Source organism: Schistosoma haematobium, chromosome 1 (assembly GCF_000699445.3).
Source record: "Schistosoma haematobium chromosome 1, whole genome shotgun sequence".
Classification (NCBI taxonomy): Eukaryota; Metazoa; Platyhelminthes; class Trematoda; order Strigeidida; family Schistosomatidae; genus Schistosoma; species Schistosoma haematobium.
Window position 1 is genome coordinate 91,730,289 of NC_067196.1, and position 13,823 is coordinate 91,744,111.

Consider the following 13,823-nt stretch of genomic DNA (forward strand, 5'->3'; position numbering starts at 1 on the left):
ACTACTGCTGCTTATGAAATTGAGAGGACGAAAAGTGGATGTCCGACCCTTTAACCGAGTTAATGGATGTGGAGGATCTACCTAAGGAAGTTGGAAAACCCTGATTCCAAACCAATGGTGTACATGGTCTCCAGGATCCTGGAGGGACAAATGGCGTATGAACCAATTATTGGTCACCGACCACCATGGGACTGCACCTCCCAATATTGCTCAATTGCCTTGTGGATCAGACCTCTAGGTCGAAGGATGTGGGTGTGGCTACCTAAGAAAACCACCTGTTTCGGTTTGGGTACCCGGGCAGTATCACAGCCCTCACACAAATCGAATGATCTATGTGGCGCATATCTATTCGGTGCCTCCTTGTACTAACGTTTATGTGTTCATATATATATATATATATATATATATATATATATATATATATATATATATATATATATATAATTTATTAAAATTAAGTAAACACAAGTACACTTTACCTGCATACAGCTCGCTTGTTCTGAGAACAATGAGCGCTAAGATTCCATAGTGCACTAAGTGTAGTTCGTAAAGTACTTTCTCGTTGTGCACTCATAGCAGCTATAGTTAAACGTTTAGCAGCGCAGACACGACGAAGTGCAGCTTTACTTCTACTATCTGTACGCCAACTGAGATTGCGTAATACACTGGCTGATACCTAGAAAAACACATTTCATACAAATAATAAAGTATATCTAGAATTAAAAGGAGTTGGTTTTTATAAGAACCTTATATGAATAAATACAATAATATTTAGTCAAGAAATAACACAATTTTATCGGTAGGAAGGTGTTACGAAGTCAGAAATACTTTTCAAATAGTTCACTAACTTCAAGAAAATAATAATAAAATCAGTATACAATTAACTTTTATGGAGAGAAGTATCTAGCTAATCGAGTCACTTGAATTTATACGAGCGTTTAAAAGGAAAAACTTACAGAATTTCGAAGGACAGAACCGAGAAATCCTACTAATCAAGCGAAGGATTTTATAAATAAACCAACAGGTTAGCTTTAGGAGGGATGAATACTCTCTGTAGAATTCCAACCCACGTAACCCAACATCACAATTTGAAATGTTACAACTGGTTTTGACGGAGTTGCATTCTCTGAACTAGGTGGTTTAACTATAAAGCTTTGATTGTCTTAACAGTGACTAATTACTGAGAAGTGAAAGATGTTAAGGTGGCTTCTCAATATACTAAAGTTCAAAATGTTTGTCATTGAGTATCAAATCAAAGATCTAAAAGTCTATTGTTCGATCTAGGACGGAATCATAAATGCAGTAAGAAACTTCTATTCAATGATTGCTGTGTAATTTAATGGCTATGTGGCAAAACGGTATTCAAACTTTTAATGATATTATAAATTGTGAGTATGCGACTCTCAGTAATGATTTTAGCCAAGGATTTACTTTGACCATAATACCAAGTTCATCAAAACTAGATCAATGAATATTCTAATAGTCATATATGAAACACTCAAACAGATAACGCACTAAATACACAAAAATTTTCACAATACACAGTAAAAAAAAGAAACACTATTCGGTAAATTTATGTTAGTACATGGTGTACAATACAAAGTCACATCTGACTAGGTTCAATCATCATTATCACCATAACAACAAATGATTAATGACCGAAAACAAGAGACAAAGTGTAATTGTATAAATATCACAAGGGACAATGCAAATTAATCATTATTTCGTGCGCTTAATGATATTACATTAACTAAGATACACAAAAAAAGGGTAAAACGTATGTATGTGTAAGTATATGGAGGGAAACAACAAAATCAAATATTTATTCATTACATAAATCATTATCATCATACCCTTCGATACTCTTCTTTTTATTTTCAAAGTACAGTTAGTGTACAGTATAGTGAATAGTTTGCTAATCAGTTTCACTTGAATACAGTTGTAGTTATCCATTGTTGTCTATTATGAACATATTCCGTATGATTTAGTCCGAAATGTCAGATGAAGAACACAAATATAGTAGGGAAAAAGTTAGAGCTAAAAACTAAATCATCACTGGAAATAACTGAAATTGCTGGATACAATACACTTAGTGAACATACTGAAAATGTTGTGAATAACTTCAGTCATTGTCAGAACTCATTTTGTATTGGTTGTTTAAATCTTTCCAATGATGTTTGGGACTGCCATGGATTAGCCTCTTATTGGTATACGTGCATCCTGTGCGGGTTGCTTCGATATTAGCCTATCGTTGTCTAACAGATGCATGGTAATTAAGTATCACAGTCCAAATATGATTAGGAAGTTGAATAAGGACAGCATTAACATTTAATAGAGAATTAGTGAAAACATTCCGTGAAGATATAAACAACCATACTAAACGCTTTTTAGTGTGCCTAATTCAAATGATATCTGGTCATAAGTTGTGAACCGATAACGAGTTAACATACTTCAATGTGTGTATATTTCTTGGAGTGATAGAAATCGATATCTGAAAACCTCAAAAAATCATCTGTACAGTTGTATTCTATGCTACTTACGTTCGCAGATATAAGTAGTCTGTAACACCAGTCGGAAGTGGAATATCTGCGAACAGAAGGTTGAGAAGATTGAAATGAAGAGGAGAGAGAAGGAAGCTGAAATCAGTCAAAACAACAACAAGAATGAAGGAACAATGAAGCTTGTGAGAGACAATTCGAAGAAGAGTAGCATATGATGTATTGGACATATGATTTTAACATTTTACTTAACCACTGAGTGATTGTGCATTAAACAATAAATTGCTCTTCCCAACTTGAGTTTTCGTTTACCATAAAGTTAGTAAAACAATGAATTAAATCTTGAAAATTTCAAGGTTATCTACGATAGTGATAAACATAGTTGGGTAAGACTAGATTTGAATCTGTATACCAACCACTACTACTATTGCCGAGACCTAACAAATAAACCACTAAGTTCAGTGAGAAAGGCTTTTTTGGAGATGGCTGGTTTATTTTATAGGCTCTACTCATCACAGATTGATCTTAATTGGAATACCACTGAAAATTCCTCAGCAGTGTGCACCAATGATTTCGGAAGGGATCGAATCTACAGAGCTTCAAATCTCTGAGAATTTTTACAGTATCCAAAGGTGTGATCAATCTGTGACAAATATATCATTTGCAAATTAAACCAATAGGTTATAAGTAAAGAAACAATTAAATATATATGTAAATATATAATCATGAAAATAATTCATCCATTCACTCCATTCATTCATAATAACTGCAAATAATAATAATAGTAATAATTGATATGGTCGTTCTGATGGATAAAATGTTCTAGAAAATGGATTTTGATCAGAGTGTATCCAACATAATTATTCTATAAGATAAATCATTGTCGCACTTTACACTTAGATTACCTGAATAGATAACAGCAATAGTAATAATGACAATGATAATGATGATAATAATAATTGAGCAACTTATACGTTTTCTTCGCTCTACAGCATAACTTCTGCTCACTACTTACCAATAAAATGATAATAATAATTTTTGGACGAAACAATTTAATTCACTTGGTATTGTTGTTTACTTGAATCTTCCCATTGATGTTTATGACTGCAATTGATCAGTCTCTTATTGGCATATGTGCATACTGTGTGTATTGTCTTAATTTACAAGTATTATACGGAAAGATAGACAGTGGCTAGCAGTGGAATCCAGTTTGACGCGCGTTTCGTCCTATTTGGGACTGGTCAGCTGAATGTACAATTTAATGTTATAATTCTACAAATAATGTGAGATATTACTTTTCTAAAACATCGAATGACTTCATTCGGGAAACCAGTAAAACCCAGAAAGAATTGGGTTGAGAAAGTTCAAACATGATAGAGTGAATAAGACATTAATAATAACAATGTATTATAACTTGTGACCTTCTGTATTATTAATATATGACAGACCAGACCGATAACGCACAAATCCCTACAAGCAGTCTACAGTCCTTATCGGTCCTTCTTTCTGATTAGCCCAGACTTTTGAGACCATAACACTAATCTCAGCCTCAGTGATATGAATCAAGTATTTCAAACATACTGGGTTTACATACAAACCAAACAGACTAAATCACACCGTAAAATAGAAAATAACATTTGTACAAGATTTGGCTGTGAATGTGGGAAACTGTAATTAATAGACTAGGCATAACTTAAGAACAATAAATCGCATAATAATAGTCCAGAGGTCAAAATAGAGCTTGTAATAAGAGGAGTATAGATATACATAATCTAGTTACTGAATAGTTATACAACAAGAATATACATACAGTATTAGTCCATAAATAGTTCTCTGAAGTTACCATTCATAATTCACGTCGGGATATAACACAATACATAGCAATGAATACACTGTATGTTGTGATATGAATAAAGCTGTAAATCTGTGACCATTAGATTCTAACTCAGTGATATAGAAGTAATGCACTTGATAAGACAGACGAAGGTTCCGGGTTCGGCATTGATGATGAGGAAGTTCCACGATTGATATCATTTCGTGATGAATACTCACTTTTTGCGTTAAACTAATCTCAGGATTTATTCAACTAACGTACAAAATCTATTAGGCTTATCGAGATTTTTCTCACAATATGATACATCCGGTGGAAGTGAATAGCGACTAGCGATTGAGCGTGGACAGGGAGACTGTTGTATGATACAATACATATTTCTTCAATTCTTTGTATTTGTGATATGACGGAGGAATAAAAATACATTGTTTTCTGCGGTGTAATACTACAATGTGACCGATGACTGGTACTTTGCTACTAGACTGAAAACTTGGTCGATAGTCTATAGACAGACTGGTTCATGTTATACCAGATACAACATTAACGACCAAATATAGAGAACCCAAATTAAGACTAGATAATGCTTTTTCCAACACACAACCAGTTAAACTGAGTGAGTAAATAGGAAAATAAATCACATAATTGATAGTCAGTAAGATGAGTGTGATTTTCCACACTCAGAAGCCTATCACATTGACTTTCATCAGCCACATATTAATTTGTTATAATACACTTTGGTTCTGACCTACATTTGAGTCTTGCTTATTGATAAGATAACTGACTGTACACATCACATTTATATTTCTTCGATAACTAATAAATAAACTCCAGAAAACATAATTTGTAAATTTCAACAATATCTATAAAACAACCATACTAACTGTAATAATGTGATCACTATTGATTCATAGAGCTCTGGTGGAAAGCTGTGATCAGTGGAGTTCAACGATCTGGAATGTGAAACAGTTGTCTACTGGTAACATTAAAAGGTGATTGGGCAATATCGCGAATAAATTGAAGTTAGAAATCTACACCATTAAACATCAACTTAATGGTCCGAATTTCGTGGATTGGACTCTTGGAGGAGTTGCAGATGTACATTGTTGAAGAATCCCATACTAAGACGAGACTACTGTTCGATGCTTTCTGGTTTTGAATGGTTATGACAACCTGGGCTAAACATATATACGCTAAATTATAAGTGAGAGCTGATAACAAGTTCCCACCAGTGGTCAATATTCGACCTAAATTTCAGAGTGAATAGGTATGTTATTGAATGAATATGCAACTTGATTTTTTTTAGGGGGGTGTGTGAAATGGACTTGTATTTTGATGACTGAGTTATGCCCACACTTTCGATTACGGTTAGTCAATAAAATATTCTTACTCATTTCTAGTTGTATCACACCAGCAACATATAGGAAGTTTTTATACCAAGTAATAGGATCAGATAACACTTCACTTCTATCTGGAGCTTGTGCTGATGTCGTTCAGAAGAGCGATGAAAGCTCCACGACCAAACCATCCAGCTCAGAGAACAAAACTCCACCAAAACCAGATAACCGTAGATATAGTCCATGATGCAGACTACAAAATTTAACACTTTTTACAAATCATATAATTCAAACAACATAACTCGTTTTGGTGAAATTGATGATGATGATGTCGTTCAGAAGAAAGATGAAAGCTCCACGACCAAACCATCCAACTCAGAGAACAAAACTCCACCAAAATCATCCACCTGAGCTACAAATCTTCTCCACCATCTCAACATAACGTGTTAATTAAACAACCATTTATATAATATTGAAGAAATAGCAGTAATATTTTAAAGAGATTACCTGTTTCAATTCTTCATTTCCTGTTTCTAATTGAGCTAATAATGCTTCCAAATTAGCTAAACGTCTACAAATAAATGCTTTATTCTCTGGTGCTGCATAAGTTAAATTTGTTAAAGCCATGCATATATATCGTCTCAATGCTAAACTATTCTCTAGTAATGTGACAAAGTTTTGATTATGTATAAATGATGATGATGTTGATGATAATAGTAATACTGTTTTATTGTTAGTATTATTATTACTATTAGTATCATTATTATATGAATTCATATACTCTGACCACATCATTTGTTCTATACGTAATAAAGAAATTAAAGCATGAACTCCACCTAGATACAAAAAGGCGTAAAAAAGAAAAACGACGATGAAAAATTTAAATTACAACACGAAAAAAGTAGTTTATTTCACTAATTAGTTCATCAAAAAAAAAATTGTAATCAATATATTAGCGCACTGCTGAGGAGTTCCATAATAGGACGAAACGGCCGTCCAGTGCTTCCAGGTTTTCCGTGGTGGTCTAGCTTCAATTGACTTATGATCTTAACCATTGAAATCACTATAATATTCACAAGAACCCATCTGATATTAGCTTTAGTACAAATGTGAAGTTAGCTCAATTTATCGTATAGGATTAAAAAAAAAAGTAATTTAAGTAGTCAATTCAATATGAGGACATTGACAAAGTTTGACTTTTACATATATGTGTTCATGAGATACTAGCATAGTATACTGGTAGTATTGCAGTGTGTATAGTGTTTGGTATAGTGACTTAGTCAACTAGTTCTTAAGCATGTAGTTAGTAATATAATTTAGATATTTCTAGGTTTATGAAAATTTCTTACGTTGATTCATTGATAGAATAATTCACATGATTGTTAATTCTATCAATACATTAATCGGCATAACGAGGGCGTTATTATTTATCAGAAAATTTGATTGTAAAGACGGAATTTCCTATTGTTCTGACTTATATTTTGAGAATGTTAAATTCCCTAGGAAACTACTCACTTATTACATTTATTCTATGCATGTGAATTCCCTTTTTTTCTTTAAGCTGAATTTCACAAAGAAAGCTTCATCGTGCTTTTTAAGAGCTGTCCCAAAACAGTCTCATTATGAGAGTATAATAAATAAGTATGAGCACATCTGATGAATGAAAATTAATGTAATCTCATTTTACCCGAACATCACCTACCCTTTTTTATCTGATTGGTATTTTAGTTGTTGCTAAACAACATAGAAGAGGATACAAACTAAAAGCAAACTAGTGTTCAATGTTCCAATTATAGAAGGATAATAATATGCGATAAGCATTAGTTTCCCAACGTTACTGCTACCTTGACGTGGTGGTCGGGCTTGCCTATCGTGATGAATCAGTCGAGCTATACTGGCTGGAACAATCATTCCTCAAGGTCCTACCATGCCAGACAGGTCGATCGAAGAGAGGTAAGACTACAAGCAGTAAACCCAAGGTCCGAGGATGATGTCGTACTTCTGACTATACAGAGGTGTGACAGCAGTAAGTTGTTCCCTTCAGACAACCAGCGTAACAGCGATGCTGCTTTCTCAGAAGGAAGGGTAGGGTGAGAAAAGGTCGACCCTAACAATGCACACCTCTCCTTATCCCACGGATATCCGTCTCCGGTGGTAAGGTCTCAACAAGTAGGGAGCTAACACGAAAACTACTTGCTAAAAGGTTATATGTGACCGGCCTCTAGCATTTGTTCCTTGGGCACTCGGTCACGCTTTCAGGTTACTAAGACCACCTCTAATCCAATTTCCTTTTTAGGTACCTCTAAAAGAACCCTTCCGTGGTGTGGGCAACCGGGTGGTGTTAAACGCCCTCATACCTTTAACAGCACTAAAGATCACTGTATTCATAATCAATCTCCCTTATCAATTTCTATTATTCCTCTCACCTCAACTTTCAGATCTAAACTTCCTGAAACATAGGTTTACAAATGTGTTTATTCACTAGCGGCGAGACCCTAATTTATGCACGAACCGATCAGATTTAGAATAACAGGTCTTGGATTTTAGCGTGAAATTCACTCATCATTTGACTAAATAGCGTTTTGGCATTATAGCTGATGTCAGTTCGTGATGAAAACCATAAATCTAATTCTTAAACCTAACCATCAACTGTAAATCATAATTCTAATTACTCAACACTGGTTTATAGCCCTCATTTAGTCCTAGTTAGTATGTGAACATTCTCAAGATTACTTTAGCGTCTCTCAAAGGTCGTTCATGAATTATAGTCTCACCTAACAAACTGATAATGGTCAGTTGAAATTAAAGGTTAGATTACATCAAGTTGAGATAGCGAAATCATTGGTTACTTTCAACATGACTTTTAAAAAGACTGAATTTGCTGGAATTACTTTTATTGACTTGCTTGATTTAACTGTATATCTTTCGTCATGGTTCCGAACAGCATTATCAACGCCAACTTCAATTATAAATGAAGTTTCTAGAAAATTATTTGACAATCACTAAATTGATCCATTTTGTTAGTTAAGTTAGTGATTGATTTCTGTCATACTCTTTTTTAAATGTTTATTTTATATTTGTATTCCCATAAATTTTTCTGTTAAGTCGATCTCTCATTATTATAATAAATGGGATCTATATCGACATTTCAAGTCTTCGCTAACTATAGATATGACTAAAAAGTAACCAACTGTATTGTACATTAAATACTCATAAACTTGAGTTAGTATGATCTTCGAGTGACATAATAAACACAAAGAATCACTGAAAACTTTCAGTACACAAATGAGAAACATGAAGCATAAATTCCTGTCTTAGAACATACCCAATTCACAAATAGCATTTCGATGCATTGAATCAAATGATAAACGAACTAAGGCAGCAACTTCAGCAACTGGACAAACAGTACATGACTCTATATTCAACATTGTATTATTATTATTATTACATTTTCTATTGATTATTGTATTCTCTATGGTTTCATTATTATTAGTAACGTTATCACCAGTATTCATATTATTATTATTCGTCTGCGCGATACGTTCGCTTAAATTTAAACTGTAACTATGAATGGAAGTTAACAATTGAATAATTCCCATATCTCTTCCATACAATTTTGAATCTGGTTGACATAATGGAGCAAGTTTTTGAATTGCCTGAAGTTAAAATTCAGAAATAATATCAAAACATTTATATATATATACTCAAAATTTACATTTCTGAAGTAATACAGATATCATAGAATATTTAAGTCTTCGCTTCGCTAGATATAAACCATATTCGAGTGTATTTGTGTAGATATGTCTCAGGTTAATTGCTAATTACAGAAACTCTGACAAATACAGCCGTCAAGTTTGATTAGCGTGACAACCTATTCGAGATATTAACTGGAATATATTTTGTCCAGATAGACAGATTAGAGAATAGTAAAACCAGGAGAAAAATCTAACGATTCAAATATAAAGTCAAACAGTCAACTGTACATAGAAGGAGGATGATTCCCATGGATAACCAACATCTCCAGTGATCATGTTAAAGGTTTGATCGAATGGTAGTTGTGATGGTCTGTGTATATGGGTGTCAAGTTAAGTTCGTGTATAAGTACGGTCTATTAACTTTATTTTCAGCTTTTTGCAACAACAATAGAAAGATCTGTTGTTCCAAAAAAACCCATTTAAAATACAATATTATGCACGCTATTGAGTTTAACTTTAATTATTCATATACAACATAGCGTTCTAGCGTTCATTGTTTAACTGATTATTATAAATTGAAAATACAGTTTCGTTCAGTGGTTTGTGTGTGTGTGGGGGGGAGTAATTGACACCAGAAGTAAATAAATATATTACTGAAGAAATTGACAGACTGATTGAAAAACTGAACAAAGATGACCTCTCAGTAATGTTGTGTTATTATCTCACTAGAACTTTCGTGTTGCTAAACTGTAAACAATGTTAACCCTATTCATTCACATACAAAACTATTTGTATTGGGTTTGCTTTAGGATAGAACATCTACCTCCATATCAATTATCGAATATATAAAATAATCATTATCGTAATGATTCGAAGAGAGATTGTCCTTAAAAATATTTATGTATACAATCTGAATCAGTCAGATACTAATCACAATCAGTATTAATCATACACAGACATACATAAATGCACATAGGAACAAAGGTCACGTAAATTGGTTAGTAGCAGTTGGTTGAAATCGACTAATAAATTCATGACGTAACAAATAATAGCCATAATACAGAGTAAAACGAACATTAAAAAATTCGTAAATAGTGATAAATCTTCTATCTGAACGCTTGAATCGATTTCCTAAGCTCTTCTAATAACCTTAAACTAAATCTACACGACAACTTGAATGTGAGAGGAAAGACGTGTAATAGGGAAAGAACGATTTACTCCAAGTTTGTGTACAGAAAAACCAAGTGTATTCATAACATTTTAGATGACCTTGAGCTTCTGAAAGGTTCATGAACACTACCAAACATAGGTCTTCAATGGTTGTGATTTTGACGAAATTCAACAATCTTCACAACCAAAATCTAATTACTAAAGTTCTGTTAAAAACAATGAAAACGAATGTGGTTTTAATTCTACCGTGACATACCTCCATAGCAGCAGCTTTCAATTCCATCAAAGATGTATTCGGTGGTAGAATCTTGGAATCAGTTAAATTAATTTTACTGAAATTATTGCTATTACTAATAAGACTACTATTGTCAGCATTGTTAGTCGACGTATTTGCATAGTTTGTTAAACAGGAAGTTTTCTCTGATGTGTTATCATCGATTTTTGTCCAGTTGTTCTTTCCATATGAATAACCTGAGTTTTTTTTTGGTGAAAGATAGGAATAGTTAGACAAGAAAGGAGAAGTTTATTCTTTGAAATATTTCCATAATAAATGAGAATATAAAAAATGTTAGAATTTAATGTAACTCATTATTAAGTACAAGTTTATTATGTGATCAATTTGAGTTACAAATTATTTGCGTGATGGTCATAATGCTACTATTCTTCAGCTAACCAAATCAAAGTAAATGTAGTGAAGTTTCAAAGTACAACCTTACGGTTAACAGTCGAATGGTCTAATCATTACCAAAAGTGTATTCACTCTTAACCTCGGTCGTTATTTTATCTGAGAATTTTTTTCATTTTCCCCCTAATCATATTGCCTACACCTATTCGTTTCTACTATCACTGATACTACATCTACTTTGACTGCTGTCATTTATCTTGATATTTTTATTCTTCTGTAGCGGTGTTGCGGCGAATTGAAAAGATGCACATACGTACCAGGTTATAGGTTGCTCATAACTGAGTATTCATTTATCTTTGATGTATGCTGTTTGAGAAATATAGATAAAAACTGCGATCAATGAGTCGGTAAATAATGGAGTGAAATCAGAAATATCGCCTTTACAAAGCGAAGTATAGTCTACAAAAATGAGAAGGCAACAATAAAAGTCTAATTCTTAAACCGGGCTAGCAGACACATATTTTCAGCAAGAGATTGAAAATTTTGTCACTAGAAACTAGCGGTAAACATTGATTTCAAAGTTTTCACAGAAATGAATCTGTTGAGAAAAATTTCTTGCTTTGTGGGGTTAACACTCTGAGTTGTTTTCTTGCTTTGAGTTGGTACCCAGATGATAACACAATCTTTATATGAACTATGTTTATAGTAAGGACTGGGATTATTTGAGGAACTGGGATCAGTGTTTATCTATTTTAAGAAATAGATAACTGATAGTACTGAACGACGGCATCTGCTACATCATAGACTGACTGGATTGAGAAATATGGGTTATGTTATAACTTGTGACCGCCAATGAGAGAGCAGTGACTTATCGATCGGATCAATGACGCGTAAACCCGTATGAGCAACCTAGAGTCCTTATTGGTCTCGCTTTCTGTCTAGTTCAGCCAGTTAAGTTCAGAACACCAATCCGAGCCTGTGCGATATGAACCATTATATTTCAAACATACTGAGTGTTATATACCAATCAAACAGACCAAAACGTACCAATAAAATATGAAACAATATTTGTACAAGATTTGGCCAAATGTGGCTGTGAATGTGGGAGGTAGTGATTGATAGACAGGGCATAATTCAAGAATGGAAAATCGTATAATAACAGTTCATAGGTTAAGATAAAGCGTATGATATGAGAGACATGCATATGAATAGTTTAGTTATTTAACAATTATACGATAAAAATATACGTACTCAAAGATCAGGGTTTATAAATAAAACTGGTCTGAATAACGTGTTAAACATTTAACATTTTAGTTAGACTAGTATCACGATAGCGACAAAGATAGTATAGATTGCAATAAATCGACTTGACTTTCAACATTTATAAATTGATCCCATCTATCACCTACCACCAGCTAAAAAACAGCCTAGTACATAAACTTTTACACAGATAATTAACTCATATTACTATAAACAATCAACGAGAATGTAATTGAGTCATACATAAGAAGTTTACCTACCCAAAGACTGATTAAATTCATTAAGATTAGAATTATTATTAATACCATCATCTTCTTTTTCATTAGTCAATACATTCATTGTATCTTCTTCATCTTCAGTATCTTTAATTGTCTGACCATCATCTATTGTAGTTTCTTCTTCATAAACTGTATCACTATATAATATTCTTATTAAATGTGTTAATATTCGACGGGAAAATTGTGCTACATACATATTTGTATTTATATTCATTGGAATAGTTTGTAAACAATCTGCTTTAGTTAACCAATTCAATAGGAATATGTGAAATGTATGAATTTCTGATGGATTCATATTTTCGGTGAAATTAGTTTCTGGATGGTGCCATATTAATAAGTTAAGTAATGCTTTAATTACTTCTTTACGACTATTATTATTATTATTGTTATTTATAAATGATTGTTTTGATGAATATTGACAATTTTGCTGTTGTCGTTGTTCATTGGAATTATTATTTGTATTGGTCATCGAAGCATTGATCGTCGATGTCAATGGTTGACAACTATCACCATTAGATGATGATGATATTCTGATAGATTGATTTTGATATTGTTGATGTGATTGTTGTTGTCTTCTATGTTGATGTTCTTGTTGTATAGAACGTTTTGAAATTGGTATATCAGTATGGGAATTATCAACTGAATAGTTGGTATCAGTAGATGATTGATCCAGATTAATGGAAAAAGAAATTTAAGAGAAAAAAGAAAATCAATATCGTTATCTATTAGTGCACATTTCTGAACTCATCCTACAAATTGTATTTTTAAAGGAATTACAACACTTTTATCAAGCAAACTAGTCATGGTATTTAAGAATTGCCTCAATTCAAAAGTGTGTAATGACTTAAATCTTTGATTAACTTAAATATTCAGTGTTACCCTAGATAACTATCGTCAGTCAGTCAGTCATTCAGTTAGCTACAATGTAGGACCAGGCACATATATGCATCAGTCCAAGTTGTTACACCTCATTAGCACAAGATGAACACCGGATTCATAAAAGTAGTTAATTCAATGGTAGTAATATATGAAAGAAAGATTGTATATAAGGATATAGTACTGGAAGAAATAATTAGTTCGTAGAAAGAAAGATATGAAGCGATTTTAATCTCTTAGTTTAATGGAAGATAGA

General features: G+C 32.9%; 1 protein-coding gene across 1 annotated transcript in view; it reads right to left on the minus strand.

Annotated features, from left to right (window-relative positions):
* MS3_00000980 (uncharacterized protein) overlaps nucleotides 1-13,823 on the minus strand; it is a 61,359-nt gene that overhangs the window by 29,141 nt on the left and 18,395 nt on the right. The window contains exons 5-9 of the mRNA XM_051208537.1: nucleotides 12,674-13,330; nucleotides 10,785-10,999; nucleotides 8,989-9,319; nucleotides 6,171-6,499; nucleotides 480-676 (exon numbers count right to left, since the gene is read on the minus strand). Of these exons, the coding sequence (XP_051075559.1) occupies nucleotides 480-676; nucleotides 6,171-6,499; nucleotides 8,989-9,319; nucleotides 10,785-10,999; nucleotides 12,674-13,330 (1,729 nt within the window). The remainder of the gene's footprint in view (nucleotides 1-479; nucleotides 677-6,170; nucleotides 6,500-8,988; nucleotides 9,320-10,784; nucleotides 11,000-12,673; nucleotides 13,331-13,823) is intronic.